General features: G+C 34.3%; 1 protein-coding gene across 3 annotated transcripts in view; it reads left to right on the forward strand.

Moving 5' to 3' along the window:
• Positions 1–1,348: 1,348 nt before the first annotated feature.
• The window catches only part of LOC127834043 (zinc finger protein 76-like), a 34,601-nt gene continuing 19,151 nt past the window's right edge, over positions 1,349–16,798 (forward strand). Inside the window, exons 1-6 of one of the 3 annotated variants that reach the window (XM_052359626.1) lie at positions 1,349–1,411; positions 9,472–9,607; positions 12,463–12,648; positions 14,209–14,393; positions 14,778–14,928; positions 15,654–15,734. In XM_052359626.1, the coding sequence (XP_052215586.1) occupies positions 9,499–9,607; positions 12,463–12,648; positions 14,209–14,393; positions 14,778–14,928; positions 15,654–15,734 (712 nt within the window). In that variant the 5' untranslated portion in view covers positions 1,349–1,411; positions 9,472–9,498. The other 2 variants (XM_052359620.1, XM_052359612.1) reach the window with 2 other exon arrangements.

The following is a 16,798-nucleotide window of genomic DNA, read 5'->3' on the forward strand; positions in this document are numbered from 1 at the left end:
CAAATATTGCTGTCGATGAATTATTTTGATAATGTTGAACATTAAGTTATTGGTTTTATTGAGTATTACAAATTTTTGGTATATATCATACAATATGTTTTTTTCAACTTTTTAATTGAGTTGATCACTTATACACTAGAAAAACTACATCTCATTTATTATAGAATGTGTTCATGTTCTGTAATGATTTAATGATTTGGGCCTTCGTATATGCGTCGAAAACTAAATTAAATATAACAAATAACATTATCTAGCAAAAAAACGTCATGTTATAATGTCATTGCGATACGACTGTTAATTAATATATCCTGCATTGGGGCCACCTCCTACCATTAGCGCCATCTCCTTAGCATTGAACCCATCTCTGTTTGAAAAATGCAAAAAATTTCTACTACGTCGGCAAGAAGCCAATATTTTTGTTTATGCAACATCTAATGTATGTAATACGCAATGGTTTGATGCCGTTAACGACTTAATTGGGTGGAATTTTTCTCGTCACACAGTTTAAACTCATCGAAATGCTTTTTAAAACTCCACCATTCCACGACTTATAAAGGTTTTTACGTTTTGCAATGGGTTGAGAATGGGTGTTTCTGTACATTTTTGGATGAATTAATCTTCGCTCAATCGTACTACATCACCTGATTTTAAAAATAATGCGAAATATGTTGAAAAACCTTATAAAACCTAACAACCCTGTAATATTATCAACAACATTTCAAAACATCCGGGCCTGAGCGCCACCTCGGAAGCTGCATAGGCTCATTTATTAATGCATCTCAAAAAAGAGGAGGCGCGCGTGATTAACGGCCGTGAAGTATGACATTTTGTATGTTATTTATGTTACACATATCGTATGGAAAGACGTTGCGTAATAAAAATAATTATAATACTCAAAGACCTATAAAATATACAGGTCTTTGTATTGTATAGGTCTTTGTAATACTGAATACAGAAGAAATTTAAATAATTGATCAAATATATATATTTGTTTGCTTTTTTAATATTGTGAGTGTTTGCTCAGTATCATTGAAAAATAAGAAAACGCATGAACAATAGCTATATGTTATTTAAATGAGTTAAATGATTTTTTCTCATGTAAGTTTTTTTACATTTTGGATTGGAATAAGTTGTGTCGCAATTCGTTATTAAACAGGCAATTTGATGATTAAGTGATTCAATGGTTACAATAGTTTAAGTATCTCCTAAAATGTTATAGCAAATCTCTCTGTTATTTTCATAAGACGCAATTTTAAATATGTATATAGTCTCAGCTAAACGAGTTATGCGGCCCATTGTTATTTCGATGTCGACAATCGCCCACCGATGGAATGTTTCCCGACTTCGAGGCATTTCCGTTGGTTCCTAGTTTTGTTCGCAGTGCATGGCGGTACATGCAAGGGATTTTTGGGTAAGTTATCCCAGTGTTCCTTGTAAAAGATGACAACTTGACAACAAAATTCTGCACCGAGATGGTTTATACAGCATATTTAAAACAAACATGATTTCACATGAATAAAGCGAATTATATGTTAGAAAATATCTAACACACTGTATGAAGTGAGTTATTCAAGATGGCTACCGCGAGGTAAAAAGAACGACATTTATCAAATTAACGTTAACGTTTTAGTTCGATAATTCTTGACTTAAGTATTTCTACTTTCGGTTTCAATATAAATTAAATTTTATAAAAAAGCCTGTATCATTCTGATTAATTTTAGAGTAACTATTTAATGCCAACAAATGTATGGTAGTGTACAGAAGATGCAGTAAAAGCACAAGGGGCAGAACGTAGTCTCATTTATAAGACGCGCAAAGAATTTAGAGATACTTTTTATATGGGCTAAATTCTTTGGAACGTCTCGTCGTTGAAGGACCTTTTTTGTGGTGGAAACCAGAAAGTTTAAATTTTCATCAATTTGCGTAAAATTGCAAAATAACATTACCAACTCATTCAGTTTTAATTCAGAAGTTCATTTTTACATCAAATATCGTCGATTCGAAGTTAGAAAGGCATAAATTCTTCAGTTAAACTTCTGCTTAAATCGCAAAACAATCACTGACCTGTAGCCATGTCATGAAACTGATTTAAATATGAACCAATCAGAAGAAGGCATTACGGTGTAACGTGTACGCGTAATTTTATTTAACATGAGCTTTTAACACCGACTTTTACCTAACTAGATCTAGTATGCTAATCTTTGTCGATTTAATAAGCATATGTTCAAAACAGATATGGTGCAGTTTCTATTCACTGTTCTAAGTTTCAGGACAGGGTTTTTTTTGGCCCGATTTTATAGCCGAAATTCGGCTATGTTCCCAATCCCAAAAAGTATACTTTTTTCCCAAAATGTGGCCAAAAATTCCCAATTTCCAAAAAAAAAAAAAATTTTTTTTTTTTTTTTAGAAAGAAGTGTCTAATGCGTACTTTATCTCAATTTTAATTCAATTACATCTAACAAAGTTTTTTATGATTTTGTTCTTTTAATTTGAATGATTATTAAGAGTTATATCAAATTTAGTATTTCCCTAATCAGTGGACTTTTCGTGTGGAAAAAAAGGCCAATGAATTTATTTTCCCAATTTCATGAAAATGCCAATGAAATTCCCAATTCCAAAGCCATGGGCTATCTTCCCAAAAAGTCGAAAAAAAAACCTGCAGGAAGTGTTTATGCATGTCTTTTTCGCACCTCTGTCTGTGTTGTTTTATGTACTTACATTCTACGTTATAAAGGACGGTATTGACCTTATCGCGATGACGTCACAAAAGGGGCAGTCCCTTAGCGACGGTGAAAACAATGCCCTAGATACGGTCGATTTACTACGCTGATTGGGCACCTCTGCTGATATTTCGTCAATTGCATTCCTATTGGGAAGTCGATAGGTAATTAAATGTCCTTTATTTGGTGTTTAAATGTCTTTTGACTATTATGAAGGGTTAGATTGCACTTCGAAAGCCCGATATGATCAGAAAATAAAACTAATTGGACTTAATGAATGTCCGTACAAATTGCAAGCTGGATGTTGGAAAAATGACCCGACCAAGTGGGCGACGATCGAGTACGGCGACATTCATGATTAACTTTCTCACTGAGACACCGGGTAAATTCGTTTATTCTGTAATAATGGGAGTATCCTTGTAGATGTTGATGTAATGAGTATTGTCGTTCTTTTCAGGGTTCATTTATCTTCGAACATTATAATTATATTTCTACTATGTCAATTTATCATGCTAATGTGAAGCTGTAAAATACGTAGGGACATCTGGTACATGACTTACTGAAAGCCTTAGTTGTGTTCATTGTAATGAGTACGAGTGACAAATAATAAAATTAACACACATATATCTGTATAAATATTTGTTTTTCAAACATTATTTACCCCCGTTGCTGTCAAACGTAATTTCTTTTTTATGATGTCGATCGTTTATTGTCGTAACATTAAATCTTAATACGGAATGACGTCTTTTTAATTAACTGATACACGCTAAATACATTACTTTTTTTTACGTAAATTTTATAATTATAAAATACTTTAATAAATTAATCGGGCTTGTATCTTTACGGTGTAAATTTCAAATTGGACATGATTTTATATTTGACCATATGTCACATATCTAATTTAAGCAACTGTTAAGTACATCGGCGTTAATTATTCATCCAAATGACTGCTTAATACTACCAGAAAGTGGAGACATGGTGGCATCTATCGTGTTAAATGACACTGTCTGGACCACCCAGTGTGGTTTATGACACCTTCTTGTCAGTTAAGTTTGGACAATATTTGATCAAAACGAGATAATCGGATTATGCAAAACAAAGGGGCAATTAAACACCAGAATACAAAAGCTTACACGATTTTAAGACTGATGCAAACAATCAAATGAAAAATATTGCATTTAATTTAATTAAATGTTTATTTAAGGTGTCAACGTGTTTTATAAAGCAACTGTATATTCAATTATTTTGGCATTAAAAATTTGGCTTAAATGACTGCTCAGTATCATAAGAGATGACATAGAGGTATCATAAATTGTGTTTAATGACCACATGTGGTTTATGCAGAGCCCCAAGTATAGGTCCCCAGCTAGCTTTATGACACCGTGTTTTCTTTGTCTGGACAGTATCCGATCATAACGAGATAATCGGTTTGTGATGAAGAAAGGGGCATTCAAATGCCTAACATGCGGAAACAAAGTGTTGAAATTGGTGTGAATTAAATAAAAACAATAACATTTATCCTGAGAATTTATTTAATACGTAACAAGGTAATAAGGTAACAAATATAGAGGTTCAAATCAGCTATACTATATGTTGCATATATTTAAAATTTATTAGTTGTTTGTTTTCATCCTTATTTGTGTTCGTTCATTAAATTAAATTTATTATGGAAGAATTTCTATTTCTGGGTATTTTTATTCTAAAAAATGCTCGCGAAGATGTGCTTTAACTTGAGAAAATTGCGAGCAGTGTTAAATATTTCAATGCAAATAAAATGGCGACAGCGCTTTTGTTTTCACCGTCGTCAAGGGGCATGTAACTCTAACTGACGCAAGTGCCCGGATGTTGCGATAAGGTCAATACTGTACGATCTGTATCAATATTATTTATGTACAGTATAAAAATAAAAGATGTACTTTATTTCAGAACTTTTTAATTGTCAATTTAGAAAAAAAACAATGCTAAATTAATCCAGAAAAGTATAACATTGGTTTACTATGTAACGCGCTGCACCACAACAGACGAACGCAAACTGTATTTTACGCTGTTTATTCTTCCACTTTAAACCAGATGCTTTACATTGAGGTCGTGTTATCGATTTATATCTACACAGCGAGCGAATCGAGAGATATTGAAAAATTGAATAGTGGTTGGATTTAAATTGCTCAGGCGTGCAAAATTCAAAGTGTCATTACATAATTTTTACGGAACATTATCGAGAAATGAATTATCTACACAGGTATGTAAATATTATTGCAATCCGTTGTTATTAAGTGTCTTATATCGGGGCTTGAATGTTGCGCACAAAATCCTTGCGCAACAATATAGACAAAGAATAAAAAATTCCCACCACATAATTGGTCTTTCACCCTTTGTACGCTCCAAATATTACCCATATAAAAAGTAGCTTAATATTTAAGAGCGTCAAAAATTTGGGCTAGGGCAGAACGGTGTGGTAATGGTATAAAGTTGTGTGTAATTTTAATATTCAATAGCTAAAGAAACTTCAGCATACAGTTTATATGGTATTGACATACCTGTACGCTGAAGCCAACCCCGTATCGAAAGTCAACCAGAGTCGTAACATATTTATGTCACCCTATAAATCAAAGAAAGCTCATTTTCTTGAATACATTTCTACGTACATTGGTGAATGAATATAAATTACTGCATCAGGGAATATTTTAAGGTTCAAATGTTTCAAATGCATCTTACAATAGATGAAAATAACTCTCATCAGTCTGAAATTCACAATTTTGACGCCATTGTCGCTTTGTCATGTGGCGAGTTTTCATTTTGATACTTTCGGATCGACCTTGACATTTTTTGCTGAAATTGTAAATATTACTTTTGTTTTCTGAAATCTATTATTTGTGATTAACAACTCAAGTCTGGTGGATTATAAGACTGATTTCAGTGTGAATCAGGTAGTTTTAAATAATATTTACCTTGAGTTTGTATTTACACTACAATTTGTTTAAAAAACACGCCAGAATAATCTTAAATACTGGGAAATGTTTTTCTGAATTTGAAAACACTTGAGCACATGGTATGTTACTAATAATAGAAATAACGTCATATGACCGTGAAATCTCGGGAGATTCGCATTTCAAGAAAGTCTGTCACATCGCTGTTTTTCTCGATATGTAAGAGCAGAATAGATAAATTTTAAATGTTTAAGATAGTATTTTGTGAAAGAGTATATCAGTTAAATGTGAAAAATGTCATAAAAGCGACATTATGAAGTTATGGTAGCCAGTGTATTCTGCTGGTAGCCAGAACTAAATATTCAATTGTCTCAAAAATCTTGAAGGAACTTTTTACACATAATGATTAATGGTATGAGGCTAGTGTTTGTTAGTTATAAATAAAGATTTAATAACATATGCGACATATAGATATAGGATAAACGTACCCCTATCAGCGTTTTTCTTCTAAATATAGTTGACTCCATAAAATGGCACCATTCCTAATTAGTCCATGTATATAACAAAACTGAGATTGTGTTTCTGAAGGGGTGCATATGGACTCCCAGAGCCTTTATAATTTTTGCTATGACGGCTCTTGGAGTCCATACGCACCCCTTCATAAACACAATCGCAGTTCAGCTCAGAGATTCCCGGCTCATCTCTTAACAAACATCATTCGTTATCAATTAAGGAAAGTGATGAATAAACTTTATAAACACATTGAATATACCACCATGGCAGCCTATGTACATTATGCTTTGCATGCAACCTAAAAAACTGTAATGCGACCTAACCGATAAAGACACTTAAAGTCGGCATCATTACAACAGTTTCCAATATGGTGGATAGAGCGTACGAAAGAATAACAAAGTGAAATTAGAAGCAATTATTTCTTGATTTAATGGTACCATTTGCATTAGATTTTGTTATATGCGTCATTTGTAATTATCACCATTCAGGGCTTTCCACAGGCCATTTAACGATTCCTCGCCGGGGCGCTTGAATTTCTAAATCAGAGTGCCCGGGGCGCTTGAAATTTTCAGATCAGTGTATTTTTCAGTAAAAGAAAGTGGTGATTGTAAGAAAATCAATGTTTCTCTATCAGTGTATCAATATTCCCTGTTTAAAAAGAGCACTCGGTACCTACTTTCACATGTAATTGCCATAAACACCACATGGGGTGATGAATAATCAACTGATAAGAGAATAGCATGACGCGCGTATCCATTATTCTAGCCACATTACACAGTCATTTAAATGCCTAAAAGGATGTAGCAGGTAACTTTCCAGTCATCATATTGTGAAGTTCATCGTCCAATCGGTTACGCGAATGCTTATGAGGGCGGGTTTAACTATCGACCATTATTTTTGATTGACATCGGGCACGAAGTAAGAGTTTATCGCAGCTTGATTAGCAAAAAGTTGTACCATTTGCGTAAACAGGTTACTAGTACAGTACATTAAAGACGGTTTCGGGCATCATAATCACACCATTTAACTGTAAACAAGTGTTACCTATGACTCATAATTAATACAAGAAATTAATTGCAAGTGGTAAACAATTAATTACTTATAGCGAATCAGTTGCGCAAATAACTCCCGGTTACAATTATGTTTATTTCATCATGTCCATTTTTAGAACCGATTCACCTCTTTTTTCTGACATTTATTCGACACGTAATGCGCTGTAACAAATTTGAATTAATTACGCACACTTGTAAATATTTGGTCCGATAATTGATACTAAGAAGACTGATGATGGCAACCTGCTGTAATCCTCGTGGACAACGTGAATTTCATGCATAATTCCGTCAAAACATTTATTCGACTTGTAAAGTGTTTAAGCAAATTATCGTTGAATTCATAACGCAACTATTAATATTTGTTGAAATCTCAAATGGGAATAATTAAATTTGTAATCCGAAACCCATTCCCTTAAGTCGATGTTAACGCGTTTTTAACCTGAAACACACTTCGAAGTGTAAATGTTACCACAACGTTAAAATATTCTTACTTCAAATTAGCAGTGCAAATTTATTTTGTGTCAAATCCTTTTCTCAATTAAAAAGAGCGTGAAAATTATGCAGCATGTACAACGTCACGTCATTTGCATAGAAAGCATGCGTGTATTGAGCGTTTTAACAAGCACACAACACGTCAGGGGATTGACACATGTTCAGAGGCAATATTTCATCAAATCTATAAATAGTCACTTAAAATTTTTGTGAAACTTTAGAAAAATGGCAAGGTGTGTGTTAAAGAAATAATTGAGAGCTTTTATCGTAAATATTTACCAGAAAGTGATTTATAAAATCGGGATTATCGGGTAATAAATAGAAACTTAAAAAGTAGTAAGTATACAGTAATATAGTTGGGTTAAAACGGATGTATTGGGGATTCGTTCGAGTCGGGATTTTACTATCTGTGCGGGAAAGTTTTAGAGTCATAGCGCACCAAATGATGTCTTTTGACGCTGTTTTTCTTTGAGTAATAATGCACCACAGAACGTGAATTGACATGTTAAAATCCTGTGGAAAGCACTGCCATTTTGGCAGATACCAGTACTTCATTCAATTGGGAACCAACCCATACCCCTGTATTATATATATAGCACACAGATTCAAACCTTAAATCACTCTAGGAATCACATGTTTAACCTACTTATCCTGAAACTTGCTAAGAATATTCCAAAGAGTGCATTGTTATGATACCTGAACTAAGTTAAAAACAATTGTAGTTTTGGGGGGCATTTTGATTTTAAAACGTAGTGAACATAACCAGCTCAGAGTTAAGTTCGTCTGGGTCTCAGGTGAGCGCCTTAGGGCCTGTCACACACTTGTCTTTTCAAGCTTTACATGTGTGTGTTACTACGTTTAATAAAATACATGTACACTACTTCTGAAACATTTATGCAGCACACTGTTTTATTTATACTGGTTAATATGGCCAATGAAGTAACATGAAGTACTGCATTTACTAAATTCTTATTTACTATGTGTAAACATGTACAATTATGGTAATTATAGGGTCAATAAGAGTAATATTACTTATTTCATCAAACTATTGTTATTAATAAATATGTTTAGGTAGTAGTGGGGATACATGTTAGGGCTAGTTAACCCTCTGAAAATTTTGTCTATAGTATAGAAAATTATGATTTGCAAAGGATACACTCAACATAATTGTTATATTTTTGCTACTCGGTCAAAAAGTTGCAACAGAGCGAAAACATTGAGATTCACATTGAAAACATGCATTTACAAGTATCTACAATTTACTTTTCACCTTGAATTACGAAAAAGATATTATCTTTAGAATAAGCTGCAGCAGCATATACACAGCTTTAGATAATTCTATAATATCATGTCATGACATGCATAATATATAAAAATGTATAATTTTGTTTTCAGCAACAGGCTTACTAAAATGGCATTCAAGTATTCTATAACAAATACATAAGTTACCATTGGCTTATTTCTCTTGTATAATATGAGTCACAATCTGAGAAAACTGGTCATAATGCATGTGCGTAAAGTGTCCTCCCAGATTAGCCTGTGCAGTTCACACAGGCTAATCAGGGACCACACTTTCCGCCTAAATTGGATTTTGCTAAGAAGAGACTTCATTTTCACGAAAAATGTCATAAAAGCGGAAAGTGTCATCCCTGATTAGCCTGTGCGGACTGCACAGGCTAATCTGGGACGACACTTTACTCACATGCATTTAGCCCAGTTTTCTCAGAACACGACACATATTATTTTCTAACCTCTGTTTACTTTAAGAGCAACCCATTCAGGCTTCTTTGAGGCATGGAAGACCTGGGAGATGACAGCGAACATGATGACCTTATTATGGCTGGCTTGGATCATGTAGAGATCAAATCTGAACACAGAGAACCTGTCAGCATTAAAGTTTTATGTATGCTTTCAATGCTTTATATACTTATACAGTGTTTTTAACCAGGTTTTCCGAAGGAAAATTAACCAGGTTTTCCGAAGGAAAAAACTGGTTATTAGATTGGCGAATGCGGGCGGGCTGGCGGGCGGGCGGAACAAGCTTGTCCGGGCCATAACTATGTCGTTCATTGTCAGATTTTAAAATCATTTGGCACATTTGTTCACCATCATTGGACAGTGTGTCGCGCGAAATAATTACGTCGATATCTCCAAGGTCAAGGTCACACTTTGAGTTCAAAGGTCAAAAATGGCCATAAATGAGCTTGTCCTGGCCATAACTATGTCATTCATTGTGAGATTTTAAAATCATTTGGCACATTTGTTCACCATCATGGGACGGTGTGTCGCACGAAAGAATCACGTCAATATCTCCAATGTCAAGGTCGCCACGACTTAAAATAGATTTTTTTTTAAAAACAAACTTACAAAGGGGGTTAATTTTGTTTGTTCATTTCAAAAGTTCAGTTTGAGTTTTCTCCCTTTATCAGATTTTTTTTTCACAATGAAAACCTGGTTTTGTGACAATTTTGTCCCTTGTTTTTCATTTAAAATCGGGTTCGGTAACCGGACCCATTCCCAATGGAAAAAAGTATATATTTTTCCCAAATGGGAGCTAAAAATTCCCAATGGAACCAAAAAAATATTTTTTTTTTTTTTTTTTAGATCAATATTTTGTTCATCTCCCTTCCATATAAGATCAACCTTAGTAAATATAGTACTGGATACACTTGTATCCTCAATTTTGAAGCATTTGTTAGCAAAACAAGAACAACACTAATTTCCCAAATTTTGTCAAAACGCCGCGAATTTTCCCGATTCAAAGGGACCCGGCCCCATTCCCAAAATGGTGAAAAAAACACTGTTATATGAACTGTTATGAAACTTGCTAATAACATTTATGAAGAATTGGGATTAATTATACCCCCACAAACCAAGTTTAAGGGGGTATATAGGAGTAAGCTTGTCGGTCGGTCAGTTTGTCGGTCGGTCAGTCTGTATTAAGTGTCCGCTTTCTATAAAGACTATTTCAAGTTGTTTTCATCTGATCTTCACCAAACTTGGTCAGATGTTGTATCTATATGATGTCTAGGTTAAGTTCGAATATTGGTCATGCCGGATGAAACACTAGGTCACGGGGTCTCTTAGTGCGTTTTAAACATTGAGCATGGTGTCCGCTCTCTAATTCAAGTAGTTTTCATCAGAGCTTCACCAAACTTGGTCAGAAGTTGTATCTAGATGATGTGTAGGTCAAGTTTGAACATGGGCCATGCTGGGTCAAAAACTAGGTCATGGGGTCACTTAGTGTGTTTAAAACATTGAGCATGGTGTCTGCTGTTTTTTGTGATGACAACATGCAAAATTTTCTGTGTCAATGCGGCATGTGGGATATTCGTCACATCTGTGACAAAGCTCTAGTTTTCTTTGCATATGTCAGTCTGTCAGGCCATAGACAATTTGTGCTGATGCATTATTTGGAGAAAGATATGACCTACAACCTTAGAAAAATGTAATCATGGTATTTGGGCCAGTAGGATGATGTGGATGAACTTTGAGGTCTAAGGTCAATATCACAGAGGCTGTCATACTCAAATTTGTTTCCGCATATGATCTTGAGTTTGCTTTTCCCTATTATCATTCACATTTGTATATTGTTTTCTTCAGGTGAAGGCATATTGATTTTGAGGTCACCATTCCAAATGTCTAGCTTACAGGGTCTTTAAACAGGAAAATAATTTTGGCATTATATTTTTGGCACACTTTGATTATTGAGCAAATTGCAATTATGGTTACAAGGGATGAAAACAAAGATGCATTTTACCTAATGTTTGAGATCACAGTTCATGATGGCGTTGCACAAGCTAGTATAGATAGATTGTTTCTGCATTACAAAAATATAGAAAACACATAACCTATGATTATTGTTTCTGCATTACAAAAATATAGAAAACACATTACCTATGATTATATAAATCAGGTTATCAGCATGGTGGTTACTGATATGATTTATATGATTCCTATTGATTTTTGAGGGCAAAAGGTGAAATTTCAAGGTAAAATGGGTTGTAACAGAAAATCATATTTGCCATAAAATCTTGAGAAGGCTTTGACCTTAAATCATGCAAATTATTATAGTGGTTATTTGGATGGAAAGGAAGACATCACATTTATGGTCATCCCGTTCAAGGTCAAGTTCATAGGAGTTTGGTTTCAATACTGTATCCAGAGATTGCTTTGACATATGATCATATAGGTTGGTGTGCTTGCTATTTAAGATGAAAGAAAGATGCCTGTATATTTTCAGGTCATAGATCAAGGTCACAAACTGTTGTAACACACACTTTCTTTTCATACAATTAATAGAGTATGTGTTCGATCATATACATTAGTAATCTGGTTATTCTTCATCTTGATGAAGGATGACCCCAAAAGGATTTTAAATTAAGAGGTCAAAGGTCAATGTTACTGGGGCAATTTTGGTTCAAGTTGGAAGGCATTGTCAGGAGGAATACATGTTTAATAAACATATATTGTTTTTTTTATAAAATGTAAAATTTAAACATTATTTAAGGAAATCTTATTTGATTGCCACCTACCTACAAACACTTCCTTACAAATAAAATAATATTATCTTAAAGAGAATAAATAAAAAAGTGCGTTTTCTGAAGTTTTCTTGGTATGTATAATATTGGTATTAATGGAATTAACAATATTTTTTTTTATAAATGTACCCATGTTAACTTATAATAATGTTTTGAAATAATCATATACAGTTACTCCAGCAATGCTTCAGGAATCTTTATAACATGTATATTTCAGGGAGCCATGCCGATAGTGATTCTCAACTGAGCAACTTTGAGATTCCTGAAGGAATCAAGGTGAAGTCGCCGACTACAGATGATGAGCATTCTCTGGGTAACCATGATGACATTGGGGAGAACAGCGGAGATCAGATACTTGACTCAGAGGGAGAACTGTCAGTGCAGCTGAAACAGGAGCCTGATGGTAGGTGTCTCAAGTGGGGTTAATTTAGTTAGAATGTATATCTTTTCAATATCTACATTGAGTTCCAGTCAGCGTAACATTTTCCAAAAACTCCAGTCACCAGGTCTTATCACCTCTATAGGGGCCACATTTATGTCAATCTTTATAAAACTTGGTTTGTACATTTATTTGGATAATACGTCGATCACCAATTTAGAAAACGTGTCGAAAAAACTAAATCAATAGGTAAAGTTTTGATAATTGGTTTTCCTTGAATTTAGGTGGGGCTTATCGTGATGGCCCTTTTCATTGCGTTTAATTTCATGTGAATTTGAAATTAATCCATTGTGGCAGGCAGTGCTTCAAGGTCATGTGTGAAGGCTGGACCACATCTAGACTACTATGTGATATGGTCCCCGAGTGTTAGTGGCGAACAATTGCTGAAGTAATCAACAATAAATGACTGTTGATGTCACTTTTCTAAGTCACAGGGATGTAGATTAACAATTAGCCCTTGTTAGCTGTAATCCTTACCTTATTTTTTTGCGTGAAACTATTTTTTAATGAGGCAAAAATTGGATCCCATTCTTGTTCTTAGTATATATTTTCCTCTATTGTGATCTTTAAATGCCCCCCTTATTGTTAACTTTATTTTGAAACAAAAATTGACAAAGTTAGAGGCATTTATATAAACCAGCCCAGTTATTTTCATCAAAGCAAGTTGGAGCATTATCTTTTTACCATTTGTAGTCTGATTATATTGGTCAAACAATATTATTTCCCAATCAAAATAAAATAAGCACCTGCAGAAGAACAGGAAACTCAAATTTGTTTTCTACTTCGAATATTGAAAACGTGTACACACCATATTCAATTAAGTGGTGTACAATTTTTATATACAGAGTTGAAATGAGATACTAAATGTAAATACTATTTAGTCAATTTTGCTTATAAATGAAAAAACAACAACATGGCATATAGTGTGTCTATAAACCAATAATTATATAGAAATAATAGCCATCAATTTTTAGCCCGGCTGTTTTCGGAGAAACCCGGAGGTATTGTCATAGCTAGCTTGTCGTGTCCAACGTCTGCGTCGTGCTAAAACCTTAACATTTTGTCAAGGTTTTGAACATTGGCTCTAAAATCAAAGTGCTTCAACTTGCAACTTTTTAACTTCGTATGTAGCTGCACCTTAATGAGTTCTACATGCCACAACCATTTTTGGGTCACTTGGTCAAAGGTCAAGGTCACTGTGACTTAAAAAAAAAATTATGTCAAGCTTTCATTTATTCAAAACTGAACCCACAGCCGAGCGTGGCACCTGTTATGCACACGTTATGCGGTGCTCTTGTTTATATAATAATCAGTGCGTTATAATTTTAATTCAATTTTGAATAATAATTAAGAAGGCAAACCAGCTTTAAGAGATGTTTTAATGGACCTTTTTTCGTAGAAAGTGACCCAATTTAGGACTTGTTCATGCTTAAAAACACTATTTAAAGTTTCATGTTTAAAAACAATATTTGAAATTAAAATTTGATGAAGGTGTTTTACCACGATTTCTTTTTCAAAAACTAGATGAAGATGATAATGAGCATGCAATGCTGCCTGCAGAACATATGAATGGTGTACATATTCTGCCAGTGTCAGAAGATGGGAGCATTCTGACAGATGCCAGTGAGGCGATACATGTGGCATCTAGCATCGGTAGTGAACTAGGGGAAAATGTTATACAGTACCTTCTGCCCTCTGCAGGACATCAGGTAATATCAACAAAGATATGCATTGGAATAACAATGGAAGATTATAGAAAAGTACTAAAAGTTACAAGTATTTAACATCTTTTCCAAAGGAAGATATAACTTCAAAAGGGATAGGTTCTTGTACTCATAATTGGTGTTGTTGACTAATGCTTATTTGCACACTATACTCCATCTATTCATTTCTTTTATGTTTTTCAACGTAGTTTTTCAAAAGATTTGAGATTAATCAATTAAATGTATAAAGTGCAACCATGTGCCTTTCCTAACCACATAAATACTTGTATTCACCCATATTTGATTAAATGACCGGTGATTGACAGGTAAGAGTTGGGCGATGGATTTCAGATTATGATAGGTAATGGCCGAGGTATGACTATTGTGCAGGTTTCTGACGGGCATGAGGCTGGTCTGCAGGGGGTCAGCATCAATCTGGGGTCAGTAGGTCTTACAGGGACACACGTCCTGGGGACGGCCATACAGGAGCTGCAGGCTATCACCCTGGCTGATGGAAACACTGCCTTCATACAGCCACCTGGTCAGTACTGTGTTAGGAACTGTGTGTTGTGGACAAAATTAGCAATGTAATTTATTCAAGATTGGTCTTCCTTTTATCTTACCACTTAATAATTTTAAAGACGGAAACGCTAGGCTTCACGTAAATTGGTGCTTTACATTCTGGGAGGTTTATATCACACTCTGGTGTACATTCTTTGATAATTTATTTTTCTAGACCAGTCAATATTTGATAAATGTAAGAAATTATAATTCATCATAAAATTTAAAAATGTAAGACAATAATTATTGCATAATATAATTTAAAGTTAAACATTAAAGCAAAATTGTACACCATTTTAAAGTCAAAGAATCAAATAAGTTCCATTACAAAATTTTAGTAGATACAAAGAATAAATCATGAAACTAGATGTGAATATCTGAGGACTTAATCATTGGAAAATGTGTTTGATTTAGTGGAAAAATTATTACTGCATTGATGCTGTTCTGGGTACCGATATCAGTTGAGTTCGTTGGGTAAAGTTGTATTTAATTCCTAGGTCGCCGAGTCATATAGATTTAGAGTATCTGAGTTTGATACAACAATTTAGGATATGTCTTACAATATTGCTTGTGGAAACAATATAATTGCTTTCTGATCAAATTTAAATCAGGAGTAGAGAAAAAACAGATAGTTAAACATATACAATACAATACATAAGCTAAATCTGTTTAACAAACATTTCTTGCTATAATGAATCTTTTCAGCTGGCTCAAAATTCCTTGAGGGTCAAACAATAACCCTGGAAGATGGCAGCACTGCTGTTGTGCAGAGCATAGGTCATCAAGGTAAGCAGGTTAATAGTAACCATGGTGACAATATTAAGGGCTTTCAATGTCCTTGCCTTTGATTATACTGTTCTTTTTCTTATAATAAATTGTCCTAAAAGAAATCAACGAGTATCTTTTATCAGAAATTAGTATGTCATTTTGATTGATTAAGCCATGTTTTAATCGAAATGGGCCATGCTCTGTGAAAAGGGGGTTTAATGCATGTGAGTTAGGTGTCATCCCAGATTAGCCTGTGCAGTCCACACAGGCTAATCAGGGAAGAGACTTTCCACCTTAACAAGATTGTTACTAAGAAGATATTTGTTTGAATCAAAAAATATAAAAGCGTAAAGTGTCATCCTAGATTAGCCTGTGCAGTCCGCACATGCATTAAACCCCCTTTTCACACAGCACAGAACATATATTTTGTCTTGGGTTTATACCTACTAAGTTGAGCTCGATTTAATCCAAATCATAAGGCTTATAGAAACGCTTGGAAGTGGGTTTCCTGGGTGAAACCAGTACTTGGTGACTGTCATTATGTGGACCAAATCTGTGACTTCCTGGTCGTTAGGCAAACATTTTTAATCCACTGTACAATAGCTTCATCATGAATGTTTTATTGTCCCCTACCGGAGAAACTGGAGGGGACTTATGGTTTGCGCTCTGTCTGTCTGTCATACTGTCTGTCTGTCAGTCTGTCCGTCACCCTTTTCTGAATCCTGTGATAACTTTAAAGTTCTCAATATTTTTTCATGAAACCTGAAACATGGATAGATGGCAATATGGAGATTATGCACGTCATTTCATTTTGTTCCTACGTCAAGAATTCTGGTTGCTATGGCAACACATATAAAAAAATGTTTAAACAATTACTGACAATGGTGGAGTTTTACCGGCAGGTCACCATATTGCTTGGCAATCTCTTGTTTCATTTATGTTAGTCATAAGGTGAGATAAGTTAATTTGCATGAGTCTGTTTGCCAGGAAAAATTACTTACAAAGTTTATCAAATGTTGATTTATTACTAGATTTAATTTAATTTCAACAAATTACCTTTAAATGAACCAACTGAAGACACA

The sequence above is a fragment of the Dreissena polymorpha genome, chromosome 1 (genome assembly GCF_020536995.1).
Source record: "Dreissena polymorpha isolate Duluth1 chromosome 1, UMN_Dpol_1.0, whole genome shotgun sequence".
Lineage (NCBI taxonomy): Eukaryota > Metazoa > Mollusca > Bivalvia > Myida > Dreissenidae > Dreissena > Dreissena polymorpha.